Source organism: Ovis aries, chromosome 5 (genome assembly GCF_016772045.2).
Source record: "Ovis aries strain OAR_USU_Benz2616 breed Rambouillet chromosome 5, ARS-UI_Ramb_v3.0, whole genome shotgun sequence".
NCBI classification, from domain to species: Eukaryota; Metazoa; Chordata; class Mammalia; order Artiodactyla; family Bovidae; genus Ovis; species Ovis aries.
In genome coordinates, this window is record NC_056058.1 from 13,829,907 (window position 1) to 13,854,273 (window position 24,367).

Below are 24,367 nucleotides of genomic sequence, written 5' to 3' on the forward strand. Positions count from 1 at the left end.
ACCCTGATGCTGGAAAAGATTGAGGGCAGGAGGAGAAAGGGGTGTCAGAGGATGAGATGGCTGGATGGCACCACCGACTCAATGGACATGAATCTGAACAAACTCGGGGAGAGAGTGAAGGACAGGGAAGCCTGGCATGCTGCGGTCCGTGGGGTCGCAGAGTCGGACATGACTTAGCGAGCAACAACAAAGCAACAAGCAACACAACAAGTGGAGGATAAATCAGGAGCTTGGGATGAACACACACACGATCATACGTAAGACAGATAACCAACCAGCACCTACTGCCTACTCAATATTCTGTAATGGCCTATGTGAGAAATTAATGTGAGAAAGAATGAATCTAGGGAATTCCCTGGTGGTCCAGTGGCTAAGACTCTGAGCTCACAGTGCAGGAGGCCTGGGGTTGAGTGCTGGTCAAGGAACTAGATCCCACATGCTGCAACGAAGACCCGGTGCAGTCGAGTAAATAAATATTTTTTGAAAAGAATGAATCTGTGCACGTGTGTAATTGAACCACTTTGCTGTACACCCAAAACTAATACTAAATTGTAAGTCAACTATTTTTTTAACACTCAGTCGTGTCTGACTCTTTGCGACTCCATGGACTGAAGCCCACCAGTTTCCTCCGTCCATGGGGTCTTTCCAGGCAAGAACACTGAAGTGGGTTGCCATTTCTTACTCCAGAGGATCTTCCCAACCCAGGGATCAAGTCCCCGTCTCTTGCGTCTCCTGCATCGGCAGGCAGATTCTTTAGCACTAGTGCCACCATACTCCAATAAGTTTTTTTAAAATAAATAATAAACAAAAGAGTCTAGGGATTGGCAGGGGGAATCTTTTATATAGACTCAAACAAAACAACTAAAAGGGGGAAAAAGACTTCTGTTTCTTCAGTTTGATGGACTTTTTTACAGCCCAGTTTTAAAATAATGTAAGACTAATTTATACACACCAGTTTGAGGCTTCAAATATTTTTTCCTTTTTCTGTAGATGGATGCAAGCCCATTGAGTAAACGAGACTAAAGACTGGAAAATATGTGTCATTCATATACATTTTTAATGAAAAGCCTAGGGAGGAAGAGATTGGAGACTCTTTGCTGTCTCCAATCCTTAAAACTTAAGGGTCTAAACTTAGGGGCCAGGTCTTCCCTGGAGGTCCAGCAGTTAGGACCTTTCCAATGCAGGGTAGGGTGGATTTGATCCCTGGTCAGGGAGTTAAGATCCCAAATGCCATGTGTCCAAAAAAATTAAAAGTAAAAAATAAAAATAAAATTAGAGATCAAAAAAGTCAATATATGTATAACTGACTCACTTTGCTGTATACCTGAAACTAATAAGATGTAAATAAACTATGCCAATAAAAAAATTAAAAAATAAGGGACCAAAATTCTTCCCTAACTTTGTCAATCACCATTCCACACATTAGTTGTGTTTCTAGCTTAGCAGAGAAGTCTTGCACGGGTTAACACAGCTACATCCCCACCAGGGGGAGGTGGACGAGGAAGGGGAAGAGGAGAAGATTCCAGAACGCAATGATGCCAAGACATGGGGAGTGTCTGGTTTCACCATGAGTCTTCAGAGCTTGTCTGCACCCTGTGATGTTTAGAAATGTGAACGGGCAGACAGACCTCCCCTTACTGTGTTTTTTTACAAATCGAAGGTTTGTGCGGACCCCGAGTCCAGCAAAACTATTAGCACCAGTTTCCCAGCAGTATTTGATCACTTTGTATCGCTATGCCATGCTTCAGTAATTTTCCCAATGTATCAAACTTCTTCGTTTTTATTCTACTTGCTATGATGATCTGTGATCAGTGATCTTAGATGTTACTGTTGTAATTGTTTGGGCATGTTTTTAAAGCAATAAAATATTCTTCAATTAAGGTATGTGCACAGTTTTGTTTTTTTTTAGTCTTAATTTCTTCTTGTTAAAATTTTTATTGAAATAGAATTGATTTATAATGTGTTAGTTTCAGGTGTACAGCAAAGTAACTGTCATATATACATATATCCTTTTTCAGATTATTTTCCATTATAGATTATAAGATATTGAGTAGAGTTCCCTGTACTATACAGTAGGTCCTTGTTGATTATCTATTTGGGGTAGCAAAGAGTCAGACACAACTGAAGTGACTTAGCAAGCACACACATGTATATTTTAAGCATATTTTTTCTTAAACATAATGCTATTGCACACTTAATATACTATAGTATAATGTGAATATAACTTTTATAGGCACTGGAAACCAAAAACTTCATGTGACTTCATTTATTGCAATATTTGCTTCATTTCGGGAGTCTGGAACTGAACCCTCGGTATCTCTGAAGAATGCCCGTGTGTGTGTTTTTATCTGAGATAGAATGGAGTGTGTGCTCCCACAAGCACATGCTGGAAATGGGAGGGGAGAGACGTGTCCCAGAAAACAAGAGCATAGTGGATCCGGTGTGTAAAACCAGCCCCTCCCTGACCCCTGTCTGCACTCACCTTTGAGGCAATAATCCAGTTCATACAGCTCACTGTCTTCCGCCTGCCTCTCCCAGAACACCAAGTAGTGTGTGATATTGCCGTTGGGGTCGGAGGGAGGCTTCCACTTCAGAATAATCTGGGACGAGGAATTAGAAACTGAGATGGGATCCAGGGGGACGGAAGGATCTGCCAAGGAGAAAGGAGACAGACAGACCCACTGTGAGGGGGAGAGTACAAGCGGTCGGGTGGGCATGAGAGGGAACAGCCAAGTTAAAGAAATCCTGAGGATGTTCTCTGCAGTGTTACTTAACATCAGAGGAAACTGGAGACACCTGGACATATGGAACACTTGCCTAATAAGAGCATGGGTTACAAAATTTCAATCCCTGCAGTACCACAGACTATATAGATTTCCACGTTCCACCATTTTTGTAACAAACATTTACAGAGCTCTAAGGAAAGGCAAGCTTGCTTTGTTCCAGGCACTGGAAAGGTGGTTGGGAAAAGGAGGGTGGTCGGAATAGATAAAGTCACACTTCCCAGTTGATTAGCCCCAAACTGAACCCAGTCATGGGGCAAATTTCAGCAGTGGGATGCCGTTCAAACCTATCACTGAGCTGGCCGTCCATTTCACATCCCCTCAAAGGCATCAACTTTGGGCTCCACAAAAGCTTCCCCTGGAGAATGGAGGTGGCTGAGAGTCAGCAAGGGGTAGGGGTAGGAGTCTCCAGACAGAAGACACAGTGTGTACAAAAGCCTGGAAGCTGCAAGTTTCCGGAACTCTAAGTCCTTTGGTTTTGCTGGAGGATACAGGGCAAGAGGACACACAAGAGCTGCTTCATAAAGCTTGGGCTCTACCCTACAGGACGGGATTTCTCTCTGCTGATTTTGGGAGGCTGGATAATTCTCTGCTGTGGGTACTATACTGCGCATTGTTGTATACTGAGCAGCGTCCGTGGTCCCACACTCTAGAAAATACTCCAGTGGCCTACTCCCCCCAAAAATGGAGATGTGGGAGAGATTTCCTTGGTGGTCCCGTGGTTAGAACTTTGTCTTGCAAGGCAGGAGGTGCACTTCGATCCCTGGTCAGGGAGCTTAGATGCCACGTGCCTTGTGGCCAAAAAACCAAAACATAAAGCCAAAGCAATATTCTAACAAATTCAATAAAGACTTAAAAAATGGTCCACATTAAAAAAAAAAAAAAAACAAAAACCAACCTAGAGCCTATTACACCGAGTGAAGTAAGTCAGAAAGAGAACACAAATATCATAATTAATGCATATATATGGAATCTAGAAAGATGGAACCAATGGACCTATTTGCAGGGCAGCAATGGAGATGCAGACATAGGGAACAGACTTGTGGACCCAGGGAGAGACGGGGAGGGGAGGATGATTCACGAGAGTAGCATGAAATATATACATTACCATATGCAAAACAGATAGCCACTGGGGATTGGCTGTAAGATTCCAGGAGCTCAAACTGGTGCTCTGTGACAGCCTAGGGGATGGAATGGGGTGGGAGGTGGGAGGGAAGACCAAGAGGGAGGGCACATAGGTACACCTATCGCTGATTCATTTGATGTATGGCAGAAACCAACATTGTAAAACAATTTTCCTTCAATTAAAAATAAATCAATTAAAAATTTTAATTTCAAAAAAATGGAGAAGAGGAGAGAAGCAGAGATGAAACAAAAACTGGCAAAATATTGATAATTATTGAAGCTAAGAGATGATTACATAGGGAGAGGGGCTATTTTTTCCTACTTTTGTAAATATTTGAAAATTTTCCATAACGGTAAGAAGAAATATATGTTCCTTTCTAATGTCTTGTTGCTACTGCCTCATCTTCTGAAATTGTAAATCTCAGTGCCCAGCTCTTTCAGAAGCCAATGACCATGCAGAAAAAAAAGCATTTCATATGAAAGGCAAGACATCTGAGCTCACGCATAAGTTCACATTGACAAGAAATGCTTACTAGTGGCGTCTGTCTGGACATAGATGATGTCACTCTTGGCTCCGTATGTACGGCGTTCATCAGAAAAGGTGACCAGGGTCTTGACAAAGATGGCATACTGGGTCCAGGGCTTGAGACCACGCATCAGCCACCCAGGATGGTTCTGTGACTTGGGGTCGTTGGACCTCGTAGGCGGGTCAATATCCACCACTGTCCAGCTGTTGGAGCCACACGCATCCTGCCCATCGAATTCTGTCACATTCTGGTAAGGGCTTTCAAGACCAAACAGGTAAAGAGGGTTATCATTCCTTGACTATAGTTCTAAAAACCAGAGAGATGTGGCTGGGGGAAGTTACCTCCTACAGGCTTGCACCCTGTTCACCAACAATCTTCTGCCACAAGGAGAAAGGACACAGAAGCAGTCAAAGAGAAAGGGATTGCTTTCCCTATGTCTCAGTTTCCCAGTAATATTAATAATAGTGATCACGATGATGATACTATCTGAGTTAGTGATAAGATCACATGAGAGGATGTGGGCTGACTCCTCCACACACAGCCTGACACATAGTAAATCATAAGGGATGGAACGATTATCCATGTTAATATGATCACCACTTCCACTGTCTCCTTTTAAAACTCCAGCACAGTCATATACTCAAGATGACTAGGTGTCACCGGATGACGACAATGTTTCAGTGTAAGATGATGAATAAACTGTGGGGAGGGGCAGTGGTGACGGTCACAGAGCATCACGAATATACTTAATGCCCCTGAGCTGTACATTTAAACATCACTAAGATGATCAATCTCATGTTTGTTTTACCATAATTATTTGTGTTGGAAAAAATCTAAAATAGATTTAAAAATAAACTTTTTTTTAAAAAGACACCTACTAAGTAGATACCTACTAAATAGAAATACCTACTAAGACACATACTAAGCAGACTTAAAAAAAAAAAAAAAACACCTCCTAAGTAGACTTGTCACTTTTTGTTGAGAATGTCTGGTGAGATGTACGTACAAGGTGCAAAACGGAATATTTCTATAGGAGATAGCCCAGTCTAGACCTCCAAAAGAAACCTGCCTGCTTCAATTTCTGGCTTTCGACAATAAGAAATGTTATTGATACACCATCAACTGGTGAGATCCCACCAAGGGATCTATGATATTTATTCCACGGATAAGAAGGAGATAGAAAGGAACCTCAGTGGGGGAACCTCTGAGCACAAATGTAACACACACACCTCTTTATCTTTCTACTTACGCCTCTTTGTAGAACAACATGAACCCCAGGAGGTCTCGGAAGTCAGGAGGCCAATACGGCTCCCATTTCAGCAAGATCTTGTCATAAGATGTCCGAATGTAAGAAAATTTAAGTAATTCATTTTCACCTAGAAAGGTTTTTTAAAAAAAACAAACCAAAACACTCAGTATCAGAATTTTAAATAATTTGTTTCAGCCCAAAGCAGGTGATCCCATACTTCCAAGAGAATCCACAAGAAGGAAGATAGCAATCTGCTGTTTTCTAGTGAGGTCTCATTTCCACGTGCCTTTCCCTTGTTCAGAGGCAAGAACAGATCATATAGGTTGGCCCCAACTGCAAGTCAATTACTGGCCAGATGCTCATCTAAAGAACTGTGGTTGCCACCAACAGGGAAGGACAAGTGGCCAGTTGGTGCTGGGAAAAGGACACTTTCAAGAATAACATTTGTCCTAACGCAATTTGTCTTACATGTGGATCCTCATGTCAGAAAAAGTAACTCCAGTGCAAATGGATACAAGCTGACTGGGCTTAGAGAGAGTGCAGATCATTATATCTTGGAGTGACCACTCTTTGGAAAGACAATGCCTTGGAGACAGTAATTCCCTCTCCCTGGAATATAAACCCTCCCTTAAGCTCCACCCCAACCTTGCTCTCTCCCTCCCCTGAATTATCACAGTTTGGACCAAACTGTCTCATAACAAAACAGCTTCACATGAGGGTATCACGGAAGCCTTGGACCTCAATGCTCAGCTATTTCTTCAAGAGAAAAACTCATCACAGCAGGGTGGTCAGCTCTCAGCCTCCAACTGTAGCAATTGCAGAACTTTACTGTAGCATTTGAGCCAAGGCCATATATATAAAGGGGATGACAATACAGCATGCTTGGGGCTGGTGCATGGGGATGACCCAGAGAGATGTTATGGGGAGGGAGGTGGGAGGGGGGTTCATGTTTGGGAACGCATGTAAGAATTAAAGATTTTAAAATTAAAAAAATTAAAAACTAAAAAAATAAATAAATAAAATAAAATAAAATAAAGGGGATGACACTCATTCACTCATTCATTCAGCGCTTATGCGGCATCTTCCAGCATCAGGCACTGCATTTGGTATTTGGCAAAGAGATTAACGTGTACAACACTTGTCCTCAGTGTTTCAGAAAGTCTAATGCACACTTAGTTGGTTTAGCTCACTGCGGGTAAGTGACACCCACCCTGGGTACCAGTGTGGTGGGGGAGGTAGGGAAAGTCACACTGTCTGGTCCATGAAAGGACGAGAGCGTTGCCACTTACAGGATGCCTGGTCCCCATTGGTCTTTAGAGCAATGTCATTTCTCTCCTGGCGCCCCTTGGTTCCTGAAACTTCCTCCATCTTGTGAATTTCCGACAGGCACAGTTTGGGGTTATAGTGGAAGAAGAGTTTCCCCTGAGTGATGGTGAGGTTGTGTTTGCCCCAGTCCCATAGCTGCCTTAGGTTCTGGTTGTCCAAGGCGTAGAAAGAGTAGTTCCTATGGAAACACACACAGGCCCAATCATTCATCAGCTTGTCATCTCCACCTCCAAAACGGTGGGGCCACGGCTGGAACTGATCTCATTCAACGCTCCACCCCCAGTTCTAAGCACTTGCCTGACACATACTCATGATGTGTTGAATGGAGGGTGAGAGGTATAGGGGAAGCTGAGGAGGTCTTCAAGGCCAGGAAGATACTTGAGCTCAGTCTTGTAGGGGAGGAGGGCAAGAGTGTGACGGATTGAGATACAGGTTTTGCAAAAGGGCAAGACTGAAGACACAGAGGCACCTGAGCTGGGCTCAGGAAAGAGCAAACTAGCTTGTTCTGAACAAGAGGTGAAAGGCAATACTGAAGAGATACCATGGGCCAAACCCTCTAGTATACTGCATGCTAGACCAAGACCAAGAACACATGTGCTTCCTCGGTAGACAGAGGGGGGCCACTGAAGGTTTTATAACAACTCAGTAACTCAGGGAGACCTACACCTTAGAATTATGAGTGGGCCACCAGGATATGGTGAATGGGAAATGGACAGCAGCTTGACCTGTGTTATCCAACACAGAAACCACCAGCTACATTTGCCAATTGAGCCCCTGAAATGTGGCCCTTCTGAACTGTATCAGAAGTAAAAACAAAAAACCAGCAAAAACCCCCACAGATTTCAAATACTTAGCATGAAAAAAAAGGATGTAAAATATCTTGTTTATCATTTTTTGATACTGAGTCCATGTCAAAATAACATTTCAGATTTAATGGGTTTAGTAAAATGCATTATTAAAATTCATTCCACCTATTTTTTCTAAAGTTTTAAAATGCAGCTACTAGAATATTTAAAGTCTTATATGTGACTTGCATTATATTTCTGTGGAATGGCCCTAGTAGTTCTAGAACCAGCAAGGAGGTCATTGGAATAATCCAAATGAAAGGTGTGACCTTTGGCAAAAAAGGTAGTTTTATGGTTATATAATATTCCATTACATACACACACACACACACACACACACACACACACACACACACACACACACACACACCATGCTTTCTTTACTCATCCATCCATCAGTGGATACTTAGTATATACACACACACACCCCCATCCATCCATCAGTGGATACTTAGTATACACACACACACACACACACACACACACACACACACACACACATCATGCTTTCTTTACCTGTCCATCCATCAGTGGATACTTAGGTTGTTTCCATGTCTTGACAGAAAAAAACCTAAGATTTTCTAACTCACAAACCTCCTAGTGAGGCCACAGATACAGCATCAGGCCCACATACCCAATTTCCAAGGTCTCCCCTCGAATCAGACGTAACTTCCGGAAGAAGGAAAGTGACACCAGGGCATAGGACCGGCGGATTTTCAGATATCCTGAAATTTCTTCAATGAGTCCAAGGTTGGCCTCTAGCTCAGCTGCCAGGTTGTCTAAGGAAAGGAGAGAATGAATATCCAGTGGGTTTCTACCGAAATATTTTCACCTTTCCAGAATTCCCCATGGTGAAGAGTTAACTTCCAGGCTGAAAATGATTTTTGCGAGCCCAGCTCCAAGCACATTTATAAGGCAGTGTGGTTATGACAGAGATTGTCCTGCTTGCAAAGCTGAATGTGTTTACTATGCAGGCGACCCCTCCATCCCCCTGCTTTGTTGCCCTCAATGCAGGAACTGCTGCCTGGGTTTATATTATACATTCATTTGTTTATTTGCAAGATCCACCATGCATGGACTTGGCCTTATTCACTGTGAGTACTCAATAAACGTTTGTTGAATAAATAAACAAAGGAATACTTTTTGCCTGGGACAGAATTTCTGGAAACACAGTCCCCAGACCTGCAAAAGAGGTCATACTATCTGCTTGGGATGGGATGGGGAAGGAGGTGGGAGGGGGGTTTGGGATGGGGGACACATGTACACTTGTGGCTGATTCATGTTAATGTATGGCAAAAACCATCACAAAATTGTAAAATAGTTAGCCTCCAGTTAAATAAATTAATTTTTAAAAATGGAAATGCCTGATGTCCCAGCTCAGTCCTGGCCCCATTTCCCTGCTCCTCCTTGCCCACCTCCCTGTCCCCACCCCAAGATTCTTATTTTCCAAGCTGAGAGTTGGGACATCAGGCATTCCATTTTTTTTTAATTTACTTATTTTAATTGGAAGCTAATTACTTTACAATATTGTGATGGGTCCAGGACTGAGCTGTGAACCCCAAGTTTGGAAGCACATTATTCCTTGCATGACTCCACTGATGGGTCTCTAGGTTATTGTCCTGGTGTGCTCAGAGGGAGAGTGGATCCCAGGAGGCAGCAACCCCTCCCCCCAGAGCACTCACTGCCCCCTCGAATGTTGATGATTAAGCTTCCGTTGATGATGGTGCAGCCTCGAAGCTCCTGGGCAGATGTCACTGAATCGATGGTCTTCTCACCTTCCAGGAGGTGGCACACCTTGGGACAGGGGCCCAGGCAAGGGGTACACATCAAGCTGCAGAAAGAGTGGGGAGAAAGATCAGGACGCGCGCGCACACACACACACACACACAGAGCAGAGAGCGTGCTGCACAGGGTCCCAAGCAACCATAAGGCAGCGCGCTTCACCCGCAGCACTGCTGACATTGAGGTTGGAGAATTCTCCACACTTGGGGGCTGTCCTGCACATGAGGGGTGTTAAGCAGCAGCCCCGCGCTCCCATACTATGCTAATACCACCTCCCATCCAAGGCATGACAGCCAAAAATGTCTCCAAACATTGTCCCCTGGGGAAGGAGGTGCAAAAAGCCCCCTCCAGATAAGAACCACTGTCTAAAGGGATAGGCTTAGGGCATTTCTCCAGGGTGACAGGTTCTACAGCATTATCCCAAGGTCAGGGTACTCATGCCCAAATGATGGGGCTTCTGCCTTACCCCAAAGAGAGGGACTTCCCACTGTACCCCATGGAGAATCATGTATTACCCTGGAGACAGAACTCACACTATTACAAGGAATTGATGGGACTCCTGACGTAACCATAGTGGCCAGTTGTGCAGAGCTAATGATTTTACCCCCAACTAGTGGTACTCAGGTTGCTACTTCAAGGTGATGGGATGTCTGCTGTTCTGTGTGCGGTCTGACCTTCCCTGGTGGCTCAACTGAGCTTCCCTGGTGGCTCAGTTGGTAAAGAATCCATCTGCAATGAAGGAGACTGCCTGCTGTGCAGGAGACCTGGGTTCGATCCCTGGGTTGGGAGGATCTTCTGGAGGAGGTCATGGTAACCCACTCCAGTACTCTTGCCTGGAGAATTCCATAGACAGAGGAGTGGTAGGTTACTGTCCACTGGATTGCAAAGAATCAGACACGACTGAAGTGACTTAGCAGGCACACACGCTGTGAAATAGAGACGATAAGAGTATCTGCTTCACAGGGCAGGTGGTGATGAGGACTGAATGACTGAATGATATATGTCATCTAAAGTACCTGGCACACAGAAAACAAAAACCATTTGTCCTTTGCTATGATATCATTTTTTACTAGTGGTATCATTGGTACCCTTGTTATTTCTACACCTCTGCCTATTCAGTTTTGCAGGAGGAGCTTTGTCATGGTGGTATAATAAAGAACACATCTGGTGCCCAGCTCCTGGCACAGAGCTTCAAAAGCCTTGGAATTTCCTGAGTGATAGAAACATCTTTGTTGTGCTAATGAAGCAGTGACCCCCTAGTTGCTTCAGGATGAGGGCTGGTCACAAGAAAGGTCAAATGTGTGATTTGGAGGGTTGCCTCATCGCTTTGACCTCCAGAGAGAGGAGGAGCTCAAATCCATGGCCAGGGATTCAATCGATCACAGCTATATAACAAAACCCCAAGAAAAACTCTGGACACCAACTCAGTCCGTTTTTCTGGTTGGTGAGCACACAGCTGTGCTGTGAGGGCTGATGTTTCTGATTCCACGAGGGGATGGGAGCCCTGTGTCTGGAACTCTCCCAGCCCTCATCCTCCGTGCCTCCTTAATAATAAAGCTGTAATCATAAGTGCCTGACATGAAGCTTTTTGACTGCTGAGGCATCTATTTCAAAAGACATCTGTCTTGAGTAAAATGTAACGAAAACAACTAGATAAGGAACAAGGCTGCCCCCACCCCTGAAGGTCCCTCTTTCAGAAAGCCCTGAGGGACCTAGATAACTGACCACTTGATGGACCCGGCCTCTCTCTTCCTGTGCCCCAATTCCTGCTCTTGAGCTTTAAATCCACCACAGAGTGAAGCCATCAAACCCCAGAACTCCGTCCTCAGACCCTAAAAAAAGCAGACCTCCCAAGGGCCACTTCCTCTCTTTCCCTTCCTCTCTCCTTCTCTTTTCCTCTCTCTCTGACTCTCTCTGTCTCTCTTTCCCCCATCTCTCTTCTCCTCTGTGTGTGGCTCTCTCCCTCTCCCTTCTTCCTTCCCCCTTCCCATGGCCTCACTGTGTGAGCCTCCAGGACCTGTGAATAACAAACCTTGTTCCTTAAAGTTCCCTGATGGTTTCTTGCTGAAGCGCAGCAAGAGTTGGCCCAGCCATAAATAGGCTGCCCTCCCGGGGGCAGTGTCTGCAGAGCTCGCTATAGGTGATGTATGCTTAGTTGAGCTCTGTAGGCACCCTAACCCAGGGTGCTACCATCCATAGGCTTGGACTAACAGCCTTTTTCTTTTAGCTCTGTGAGTTGTCCAGGCAAATTATTGAACCCAGTGGGTTTGTGGGAGCCTCAAAATTTATAGCCAACCAATCAGCAGTGTGGGTGCTCTTGCATGTGTGTGTGCTAAGTCGCTTCAGTCGTGTCTGACTCTGCAATCCCATGGACTGTAGCCCACCATGCTCTTCTGTCCATGGTCTCCAGGCAAGAATACTGAAGTGAGCTGCCATGCCCTCCTCCAGGGGATCTTCCCAACCCAAGGATCAACTCGGCATTTCTTTTGTCTCCTGCATTGGCAGGTGGGTTCTTTACCACTAGTGCCCACGTGGCTGCCCTGGGGACCCCCAAAGTGTGGCTGGCGTATGAAGTAAAGCCAGTCCGGTGGAGGACCAAGCCTTTAACTTGTGGGTCCGATGCCAACTGCAGGTGGTTGATGTTGACAACTATTGTAGTACACCCAGCTGGTGTCAGAGCAGCTGGGGTGGAAACAGAATAATGACCCAATGTTTGGGTTCTTTTGTTGGTTCTACAAATACTCACTGAGCACTTATCATGCGACAGATGATCCTCCGGGCCAGGGATAAGCAAACTACGGCCCATGGGTTAACTCCAGCTGGCCACCTGTTGTTGTAACTAGCACTGTATCAGAACACACCCACTGGGTTGAGTACCATCTATGACCATTATCACTCTATAAGGCTAGAGTAGAGTACCCACAACCATATGGCCCTCAGAGCGGAAAATATTTACTATCTGGCCCTTTGCCAATGCCGGTTGTAAACCGCAGGCACACACAAGTGAACAAACAACCAACTCTCCCTGTGGGAAACCCACATGTCCTCTTCCAGCCAAGAAGTGGAGTCTGCTCCCTCACCCCTGGAATCTGGGTGTGGCCCTCGGAATTGCTTTGGCTGATGAGCCATTAGCACATGTGAGACAGCAGTGGCTTAAGAAGTACTTACACTGTTTAAAGCCTGCGGTTCCTGGCTACACATGGAGAGAGGCCCCAGCTGCCCATGCAGGGTATGAGAGGCTAGGCTGCACCATCCCATCAGAGCTGACCCATGCCGAGCCACATAAACCTCCGGTCGACCCACAAAATCAATAGAAACCATAAATGAGTGTTGCTATAAGTTACAAAGTACCCGGAAGGTTTGTTACACAGCAAGAGCTAGCTGATACATTTCTGAAGCACAGGGTCTCATTGGCGAAAATTCACAAAGGGACAATGAAAATATCAGCTAGTGGTAAAGAGCACCAAAAGAGTTAAAGTGGAGAGATGTGCCAAAGAGTAGCCAGATGGTTAATTTGGGCGGGGTGGTCACACAGGAAAGAAGTCTCAAAGGAAGTGAATTTTAAGTTGTGATGCCCTGAGTGACCAGGAGAAACCCAGCCATGTGAAGATCAAGAGGCAAAGAATTCTAGAGGTGGGTAGGGGGTGGGAGGGGGAAGGACAGGGATGCCCCATACCCATCACACACTTAACATGCACCCCAAATATCTAATACTCCTCATCTCACTGAAGAGCACCCTACCAGGTATCTCGGAGTGACCATGGGTGGAATATAGTGAACCCGCATGGGTTCACAGTCCTCTGCTATAAAAACATCAAGAACTCCTTCCCAGATAAAGCCACCAGAAAGAAAGAAAACATATCTGGCCCCATTTGATATCAAACCACATAAGAAAACATAACCACACTGAATAAAAGCTTCAGAAGGAAAAAAAGTTTTTTTTTTAACTGACAAAGTAACATACTGCCATGTCGTGTGCTGGGTTGCTTCAGTCGCGTCCAACTCTTTGTGACTCCATGCGACTGTAGTCCACCAGGCTCCTCTGTCCATGGGATTTTCCAGGCAAGAATACTGGAGTGGGTTGCCATGACTTCTTCCAAGGGATTTTCCTGACCCAAGGATCGAACCCAAGTCTCTTACGTCTCCTGCACTGGCAGACGGGTTCTTTACCACTAGCAACACCTGGGAAGCCCTCAACTACTGCCAGAATGGGTCATAATTGACATCCCTTTCTTTCCCCTCTTTCATTCAGTAGAGGTCCCAAGCATCATGGGACAAGACGTTAATTTCCTGGGGCTTCAATCCTGGGGCCACTGCCATCAGGAAAACATCAAAGGAAGTTGCTCTATTTTTCATATCTTTGTTATGATCAGAAAAAAAAAAAGAAACCCAACCTTTTTCTATTTAAAGCCAGTGTCTTTTAGTGGAAGATGTTAATAGCCTTGCTTTATTTCAAACATGAAAACAATAAATAAATCAAGAGGAATATGGTCATTTTCCCAATCTTACTGATAAACTGGCCCCCAAAAAGAAAAAAAATAGCTCTGTCTGGAATGCAAAGGTGATTTATAGGAGCCTATTTTTGGTCCACAAAGCCACGTGATAGGTTTTATCAAAAAAGAGCGAAACAAAACATACCGTACTTGCAGGTTTCACAAACACTCAGAGAGCAGCTCCTAGGAGCCAGAATAAAGGTTGTTTTCCTTCCCACCCTCCCCACCCAGGGAAATAAAATTTCCCACCAGAACACTCTGACTTGGCTCATCTCCAAGTCTGAAGAGGGAAGATGTTTTATGTAAGCAGGTCAGCTCAAGGCCCCTTGACGTGCGTCTATCTCTGATTTGTTTTTGTGTTGTTTTGTGGCATTTTTTTCTCCTCAGACCCTCAACACAAAAACCAGGAAATGGATTTTTTTTAAACTCTGTTCCAGCCCCAAGCCCCCAAAATAGCTCATCTGAGAAGCTAACAGCGTGAACAGAAAGTCTGAGGTGTGCGGAGGAAATCTGACTCACCCCTGGGGAGAGAAAACCCTGCTTTTTCTCACCCAAATAGTAGGAAATGGTTTGATGGTATTGTCCTTCAAGAAACAACAAAGCCTTGAGAATAATCTAGAATTGAGTCCTTCTTCCTTGCACTCCAGGCTAACCTCAGGACACGATCTAGACCCAGTTCGGAGAAAACACTTAAAAAATCTGAGCTCTGACCTGGATTGTGATAGACAGTTCCATCAGTGGGAGCAGTCAGGCCATATAAAGGACTGTATATGAAACTAGGGACTTCTGTTTCCAATGATAAGCCCAGAAAGCTTTCAATTTTTGGTATGCAAGATGCCAAAAATATTTACTCTCTGGCCTTTTGTGAGAGAAAGGTCACTGACTCCTTCTCCAAAGGCCAGTGCCTGAAACCAGGAGGCCAGAATGGCATCTGAGAGACCTAACTGTGTCACTCAGCAGCAGCAGCGTCCTCGCTCATAGCCAATCCACCCTAGCTTCTCACACAGTTTTAACAGGTGGTGCTACCAGCAACAGCCCCATGTTCCTTTCCCTCTTGACAACCTGCCCTCCGCCCCCTGGGAACCCACACCCAGGACTCACTTGCTAGAATTCATCGTGTAGCCAGAGGGGCACTCGGGGACGCACTTGTTGTTGTGAATGACATACTGGTGGCAGCCTTGCCTCCGAGAGGTCTTGCATTTGTTGTGCAGGTCCTGGCAGAAGCTGAAGTTCACGCAGCGCCAGTCTTGGAAGTGGTAGTAAGGGGGCGGGCAGGTCTCCACGCACCTGCCGTCCAGGTAGAAGTTGCGACAGGCCACGCACTTGGTGGGGTCGTCGGGCTCTGAGCAGTTGCCCAAGCACTCGCTGTGGCAGCAGAGACCCTCAGAGGTGCAGCCATGTGACTTACAGATAGTCGGACACACTGGGGAGAGAAAGAAAACAGCTGGTCAATGGCTTTACCCAGGGCCGCGACAGCAACTCGAGAGGAGGAAGCGCAAGCCAAACAAAGTCATGTCAGCAACGGCTCGCTTCTACAGCACATGTTTCCTGCTGGTTAGAAATACAAATTTCTGGACTTCCCTGGTGGCTCAGTGGTAAAAAAAAATCCACCTGCCAACGCAGGGGACTCAGGTTCCATCCCTGGCCCAGGAAGACCCCACGTGTCAAGGAGCAACTAAGTCTGTGCTCCACAACTACTGAGCTAGTGCTCTAGAGCCCGGGAGCTGCAACTACTGAGCCTGCTTACAACAACTACTGAATCCCGGGCACCCTAGAGCCCACACTCTGCAAGAGAAGCCACCACAATGAGAAGCCGACACAGACCAGCTAGAGTAGCCCCCGCTTGTCACAACTGGAGAAAAAGCCCCCACAGCAACAAAGACCCAGCACAGCCCAAACTAAATAAATCTGTATTTTAAAAAATGCTAGTTTCTGATGTCCCAACTCCCAGGCATAACTGTTAACTCATTGCAGCCCCCAAGCCAGTGATGTGCTCTTAAACGTTTAACAACTTCTTCATTGAGTGGGGTAGAGAACCTCTTGCTTTAGAGCACTGGCCAATTTCCATGGTGTAAATATTCCCACCAGGGTCCTTTTCAAGCCACCCCACCTAAAGTTACTGAATGCAAAGCCAGCGAGAGATCTACAGTAGCATAGCATTAAATAATACATCCAATCACACAGAAACAGTGGTGGCAAGCCACCTCAAAAGCACAATCATAGAAAAAGGTACTGGGATGATTAGGAAGTGCTAAGTACGAAGTATTTATTCTCTTTCCTGTTTAACTTAATTTCTTTAATTATAAGTTGATGTTATTTAAATTTTAATACCAGCTTGCTGGGAGACTGGGATTGACATATATACACCAGGGCTTCCCTGGTGGCTCAGATGGTAAAGAATCTGCCTGCAATGTGGGAGACCGAGGTTCAATCACTGGGTCGGGAAGATAACCTAGAGAAGGAAATGGCAACCCATTCCAGTATTCTTGCCTGGAGAATTACATGGACAGAGAAGCCTGGCAGGCTACAGTCCATGGGGTCTCAAAGAGTTGGACATGACTGAATGACTAACACTTTCACTTCCACAAGATTGATACTGTGTATAAAATAGATAACTAAGGAGACCCTACTGCACAGCACAAAGAACCCTACTCAGGACTCCGTGGTGACCTAAATGGGGAAAGAAATCCATGAAAGAGGAGATATATGTATATGTATAGCTGCTTTACCTTGCCATACAGGAGAAACTAACAGGACACTCTAAAGCAACTATACTCCAATAAAGTTAAAAAAAAAAAAAAAAAGACTAGAAACAAACAAACAGAATTACCAGCTTGTTTAAGAAGCAGTCTGCACGTTTCCTGAAAATTACACAATTGCCTCGAGCAAGCCTGCTCCTGCACGTAGCTGCCGTACTGGTATAAACAGATATATCCTGATCTGCATTTTCTCCATTTTACAATGAGGAAACTGAGCTGAGAGGAGGTTAAGCAAATGTCCCAAAGGTTTATTTGTGCTTCAACGCACATTTGCTTACTCTGTTCCAGATGTTTACAACCTCTATGGGAACACAACGGCCACAGAGTTTGCCTTTAGGCCCACGAGTCTAATGGAGGAGGCATATTCATTATTTAAAAGCATAACTGCAGGGACTTTCCTGTTGTCCAGTGGTTAAGAATCCACCCTCCAATGCCAGGGATGTAGGTTCCATCCCTGGTTGGGGAATTAAGATCCCGCACGTGATAAAGCAACTAAGCCTGTGCTCTGCAACTAGAGAAAGCCTGCAGTCCACACTGAAGATTTAGCATAGGCCCCAAATAATAATAACAATTTTCAAATTAAAAAAAGAAGAATAACTGCATATACAGCAAGCACTGTGCCAAAGGTAAGTGGAGGTGGTATTTCTGCTGTGACCTGCAGGAGGTGATGAACGGGGCAGAGACTGTGCTTGGATTTCATGCCTGGAGTTTCTTATTTGATGCAACTGAACTTGTCCACTGAAGGCTGGATTCCACTCTGGCGTTCTCCAGCAGATTGTAACATACTCTTTCTCCTGGCATCTCACTACTCATGACTTCCTGATTGCCCCTGATTTTGGTCCCTCAGTATCTGGCCTGGACCTCCATGACCAGCCTTCCCCTCCCAGGCTGCCAGCAAATTTATTCCTGGACTGATGGTTCCTCTGAGGCCACAAGCAGAGCCTGTTCCCCAAGGATGCCTTCTTTGCTCACTTCCCGCATAGCACAAAACATGGTTTGGAAGCTGGGACATGTTCTTCAACCCCAAATCCCCAGGCCCCTTGAGAGCTGCAGTGAACATTACGGCCCACGTGGACACAACCGACCAGACCCAGGGAACTTAAAAGGCCTCTGAAGCTACATTTCCACATGAGGATCGGTGTCGGGTGGAACTTTCTGCGTTGACAGAAATCGTCTTGATCTGCGCTGTCCAACACAGTAGCCACTTCTCTGTGGCTGCCGAGTGCAGTTAGTGCAACGAGGAACAATTTTTTTTTAATTGTGGAAAAATATGCATAAAACTGACCATCTTAACCAACTGTAAGTGCACAGCTCAGTAACATTAAGTACATTCACATTGTTGTACAACTATCCCCAGAACTTTCTCACCTTCCCAAGCTGAAACTCTGTCTCCAAGAAACACTGACTCCTCTATCCCCTCCCCCAGCCCCCGACCCTCACCATCTACTTCCTGTCTCTACAGATCTGACTCCTCTCGGGACCTCCAATGAGCAGAATCAGACAGTGTGTGTCCTTTTGTGTCTGGCATATTTCACTGAGCATCACGTCCTAAGGGCTTCCCTGGTGGCTCAGTGGTAAAGAATCCACCTGCCTATGCAGGAGATGCAGGTTCGATCCCTGGGTTGGGAAGATCCCCTGGAGAAGGAAATGGCAACCCACTCCAGTATCCCTGCCTGGGAAATCCCATGGACAAAGGAGCCTGGTGGGGCTTCAGCCCACAGGGTTGCAAAGAATCAGACATGTCTTAGCAGCTAAACCACAGCACGTCCTCAAAGTTGATCCATGTTGTAGCAGGTGTCAGAACCCCCTTTTTAACAGAGGCAGAATTCCCATTGACAGCATCAAATCAATAGGTGCTTGCGTGTGGGTGTGCTAAGTCACTTCAGTCATGTACCACTCTTTGTGATCCTATGGACTGTAGCCCACCAGGCTCTTCTGTCCATCGGATTCTCTAGGAGTGGGAGTGGGTTGCCATGCCCTTCACCAAATGGGTGCTTGACTACAACTTAAAAAGGAGGAAAATGTCTATACACAATACGATGAGCTTGAATGACTGTAGCTGCTGAAATTTATATGATGAAAATCAATCCTATAGGTCAAGAAGGGGGAAAATCCAAGCTTTGCAAGGGGTTCTTAGGCAAATTTTTCTGGAATTTTAATTCTCCTCAAGATTGTCACAATCCAAAGGTGTGGGGGGTGGGGGGCGGGGGGAAGCCATTGAATAAGAGATGTGAAGGGACTTCCCTGGCGGTCTAGTGGTTAAGAATCCGCCTGCCGATGCAGGGGACACAGGGTTGATCCCTGATCGGGGAAGATCCCACATGCCTTGAGGCAACTAAGCCAGTGCTTCACCACTGCTAAAGCCCATGCACCCTAGAGAAGCCGTGGCAATGAGAAGCTTGTGCTCTGCAGCTAGAGAGCAGCCCCCACTCCCTGCAGCTAGAGAAAGCTCGTGAAGCAGTGGAGAGCTGGCACAGCCAAACATAAATAAATACATATTATTTTTTAAAAAATTACATGGAAAATTTGGAGCATCTGTACCCAAGTGCATCATCTGATTTTTCTGTGTGGATCCAGAAAGAACTAAGAAACTCTAACAGGAACAGGATGGAGTTAACCCACCAATGTCTGTGGAGGTTCTTTAGGGTTTCCATGCCCCCCATTAGATTCTTTGTTATAGTTCAGTTGCTCAGTTGTGTCCAACTCTTAGGGACGCCATGGACTACAGCACGTCAGGCTTCTCTGTCCTTCACTATCTCCCTGAGTTTGCTCACGCTCGTGTTTTTTGATTTGATGATGCCATCCAACCATTTCATCCTCTGTCACCCCCTTCTGCTGCCCTCAGTCTTTCCCAGCATCAGGGTCTTTCCAATGAGTTGGCTCTTTGCATCAGGTGGCCAAAGTGTTGGAGTATTAAAGTCTCACTTAATCATAATAAAGACTCCAGCAGGGACAGCAGGTAAGTAACATTATCTCCATCTCACAGAGAAGACTTTTTGCTCAGCTGAGACCCAGCAAGGCCAAAGCCATAACTTCGATCTTTTGGCTCTGAACACGATACTCCTAGGTTTAAACAATGAAACAGGCATCCACAGGGTCCACCCAGTCAGGAGGAGTGACCCCCATATAGTTCTCCACCCACAGGCATGCCACAAAGGTTTCTGTAAAGAACCCATGACGGCCTCAGTTTTCTCATCTGTCAAATGGGGATGATAACAACCTCTTAACTCCTTCTCACACCTAAAAGAAGGGATGTGGGCAAGGCACTGGATTATTTGATAGGCAAGTGTAGGTTTGATGGCAGTTATTGTGGGCAATAGTATTCTCATCATAAGTAATAATCTGTCCACAGGAACCAAAGGAACTCAATGGCAGGAAGCAATCCAGAAGGCAGACAATTATCTAGGATCCATGAAGACTCCACCCTCTGGAAAAGCATACGTGTGAGCAGGAAGGAGTCTGTTTCCTGGGCTGGGGCTGCCTCTGAGGGTCAGCACTTCGGTTCAAAAGAGCTGTTGGCAAAGACCTACCAAAAACTTCCCAGACACATAAACCTTCCTGCCTAGACAATGCTAAGAAAAAATGACCCGAAGCTCACACACAAGGCCAGAGGCTGCCCACAGGGCCATTCAGTCTTCTTCCGGAGCCCTGCCTTCTTAGGGCTGAGAACAATTTCATTCTCCAGCAAAAGAGCGGGCGAGATTTTCCCACAGAAGGTCACAAAGCAAATGTTCGGGCCATATGTTCCGTGCCACAACAAGGGCACTCTGTGTGAAGACAGCCTCAGAGAAGACCTACGGGTACAAACACATTGTGTCCAATAAAACTTTATTTACACAAGCAGGCAACGGGCTGGATCATTTGTCAACCCCTTCCCCCGTGAAACTTACCTGTGATTGATTTACTGTTTCTGTTAGGGCCTCAACTCCAGAAAGCCAGATGCTAACATAGAGATGGATATATTGTAAATCATTTTTATCCCAGAGAAGAAATACTCTGCAATGATGACAGGTTTATTGCCCCTGGGACAGTAACGTCCTCATATCTAACTTTGTGATCCTGGTTTGTTTGTTTTTTTTTAAGTCGCTCAGTCGTGTCCGACTCTTTGTGACCCCGTGGACACTAGCCCACCAGGCTCCTCCGTCCATAGGATTCTCCAGGCAAGAATACTGGACTGGGTTGCCATTCTCTTCTCCAGGGGATCTTCCTGACCCAGGGATTGAACCCAGGTCTCCCGCATTGCAGGCAGAGGCTTTAACCCATTTAGTGATGACAAATGCTTTGGGTTGCTGCCTGGTGTTCTTTTTGGTTTGACTGGTTGGTTGGGGGATTTGTTTGTTTGTTTTGCATAAGAGTTGTGTTTTTTAACTTTTGAAGACTATACTCTGATAACAATAAGGTAGCTCTGGGTGTCTTCCATTCTGTTTCCAAGTACTTTATCTTATTTAACAGAAATGCCACTGGTGGTTCCCCCCTACCCACCCCTCATCCCAGGTTGAATTATGAAAACCAGGCATTTGGCAAGATGAGAATGGAGGAGAGGTCTGACTCTCCCCTCCCTGTTCCCCTTGCCCTGACCCTGTTCATAGACACCAAATGAGTCCCCAACACACAGCACACTCAACACACAGCAGCCCTGGCTCAAAATGTCATGCCCTCCCCTCCAAGCTGCTCCTTCCAGAGAGGATGGTAGTCTTTTCAAGAAAATGCCAAGAAGCCCAGGAGCTATGGACCTTCCCAGGACAGGTTCATGACTCGTGTGTAATGGAAAATCCACCCAGACCTCCCCCTTCCAAACACACATTTCCTTGTTCACCCATCTCCCGTCCCCCACCCATCTCCCATCCCCCACCCTCCCACCCTAGCTGCCTTGGGCTGCTGGCCCCAATATCCTCCCCATTCTCCCTAAAGTTTCCAAAAGCTCCTGGCCTCCAACTTCACTAGAGCAGAAGCAGCCACTACCTTCCTGAAACTTTCACCTCAAGTGGCTTTTTCACCCCACCCCACTGAGATTAAAAAGTGAATTCTAAACAAACCGCAAGAGGGCATCCTCTGGTTGAACTTCCCGAAGTAAAGTGGAAGGCTCCTGACCAAATGACTCTTTCTCCAGAGAGAAATCTACAGAAATGCCAGTTGGGCTAAGACAGGTGATACGGGTGACTTCCCTGGTGGTCCAGTGGTTAAGAATCTGCCTTCCAATGCGGGGGATGCAGGTTCAAACCCTGGGCGGGGAACTAAGATCCCACATGCGATGGGGGCAACTAAGCCATTGTGCCACAACTGCTGAGTCTTGTGCTCAAAGCCCACATGGGCCACAGCTACAGCCCGCAACTGGAGAAGAGCCCCCACGACACGACAAAGACCCAGAGAAGCCAAAAAAGAAAAAGAGAGAGAGAGAGAGGAAGGGGTGGTATGAAGCAAAGGAAGCAGGTGCAGTTTGACCCCCGTATATCCACCACTAGGAATTATCCTGCAGACAAGAGAGCATACGTGCACCTAGATGCCTAGACAAGGATATTCTGTGCCCTAGAGGACATTAGCCCTTGGGGTTTACAACAGCAAAAGCCTGTAAACAACATAAAGGTCCAAGACAGGAGACTGTGTAGATAAATTAATGTGGATCAAAGGGATGGAATAGTACACAGTTGTGAAAGTGGAGGCAGCTCCATGTATTTTAATACTGGAATCACTTCCAAGATAGCATTAAGGGGGAAAAAGTATCTAAAGAATATAGCTTGTTAGTGGGAAAAGGAAAGAGACATACATTGTGGGACTCTGAAATGGACAGCTAGTTTGGGAAACAGTTTGGTCATTTCTTGTAAAGTGAAACATATACTTCTGATCCTTACCACAGAACCTAGGGGATTAGCCAGGTGAGGTGAAGAACAAAGCAGAAGATTTAGGTTCACACAAAGACCCGTATGGGAATGTTTACGGTGGCTACGTTCATCATCATTGCAAGTTCAGTTCCGTTCAGTCGCTCAGTCATGTCAGACTCTTTGTGACCCCATGAACCGCAGCACACCAGGCCTCCCTATCCATCACCAACACCCAGAGTCCACCCAAACCCATATCCATCGAGTCGGTGATGCCATCCAATCATCTCATCCTCTGTCATCCTCTCCTCCTGCCCTCAATCTTTTCCAGCATCAGGGTCTTTTCAAATGAGTCAGCTCTTCGCATCAGGTGGCCAAAGTATTGATGTTTCAGCTTCAACATCAGTCCTACCAATGAACACCCAGGACTGATCTCCTTTAGAATGGACTGGTTGGCTCTCCTTGCAGTCCAAGGGACTCTGAAGAGTCTTCTCCAACACCACTGCTCCACTCCAAAAGCATCAATTCTTCAGCGCTCAGCTTTCTTTATAGTCCAACTCTCACATCCATACATAACCACTGGAAAACCATAGCCTTGACTAGACGGATCTTTGTCGGCAAAGTAATGTCTCTGCTTTTTAATATGCTGTCTAGGTTGGTTGTAAAACTGGAAACCAAACTAAATATCCCTCAACTGGGGAATGGATAAACATTGTATCTCCATACAATGAACTCTAGAGAGCAGTCAAAAAAGAATTAAGTCCCAATCTCCCACCATCACCACCCCTTTCCCCCCTGGTGTTTATACGTTTGTTTTCTGTTTCTTCTTTGCAAATACGTTCATCTGTACCATTTTTCTGGATTCCACATATATGCGTTAATATCTGACATTTGTTTTTTTCTTTGGGATTGACATATATACACTGCTGCTGCTGCTGCAGCTAAGTCTCTTCAGTCGTGTCCAACTCTGTGCGACCCCATAGACGGCAGCCCACCAGGCTCCCCCATCCCTGGGATTCTCCAGGCAAGAACACTGGAGTGGGTTGCCATTTCCTTCTCCAATGCAGGAAAGTAAAAAGTGAAAGTGAAGTCGCTCAGTTGTGTCCGACTCCTAGCGACCTCATGGACTGCAGCCCACCAGGCTCCTCCACTCATGGGATTTTCCAGGCAAGAGTACTGGAGTGGGGTGCCATCACCTTAGTATAAAATAGATAACTAATGAGAACTGAAGTGAAGTGAAGTTGCTCAGTCATGTCCGACTCTTTGCAACCCCATGGACTGTAGCCCACCAGGCTCCTCCATCCATGGGATTCTCCAGGCAAGAATCCTGGAGTGGGTTGCCATTTCCTTCTCCAGGGGATCTTCCTGACCCAGGGATTGAATCCGGGTCTCCTGCAGTGCAGGCAGACTCTTTACCATCTGAGCCACCAGGGAAGCCCAATAATCAGTCAAAATGAGACTTCCCTGGAGGGGGACTTCCAATGCAGGGGGCACGGGTTTGATCCCTCATCAGGGAACAAGGATCCCACAGAACATTACACTGAAACACATGAATTCTGCTGCATGTAAATTGCATTTTCAAATGAAAGGGAAAGAAAAGGATGAATGGGACATATGTCCCCCTGGAAGGGACACAGGAAACATGCCCCATGACTTCTTGTG

The 24,367-nt window shown here is 45.9% G+C and overlaps 1 protein-coding gene across 4 annotated transcripts in view; it reads right to left on the reverse strand.

Moving 5' to 3' along the window:
* The window catches only part of INSR (insulin receptor), a 148,142-nt gene that overhangs the window by 41,782 nt on the left and 81,993 nt on the right, over window positions 1–24,367 (reverse strand). For all 4 annotated transcript variants that reach the window (XM_012177948.4, XM_004008550.5, XM_012177947.4 and 1 more), the window contains exons 3-9: window positions 15,232–15,553; window positions 9,538–9,686; window positions 8,490–8,634; window positions 6,974–7,188; window positions 5,685–5,811; window positions 4,442–4,692; window positions 2,483–2,650 (exon numbers count right to left, since the gene is read on the reverse strand). In XM_012177948.4, coding sequence (XP_012033338.1) covers window positions 2,483–2,650; window positions 4,442–4,692; window positions 5,685–5,811; window positions 6,974–7,188; window positions 8,490–8,634; window positions 9,538–9,686; window positions 15,232–15,553 — 1,377 coding nt within the window. The remainder of the gene's footprint in view (window positions 1–2,482; window positions 2,651–4,441; window positions 4,693–5,684; window positions 5,812–6,973; window positions 7,189–8,489; window positions 8,635–9,537; window positions 9,687–15,231; window positions 15,554–24,367) is intronic.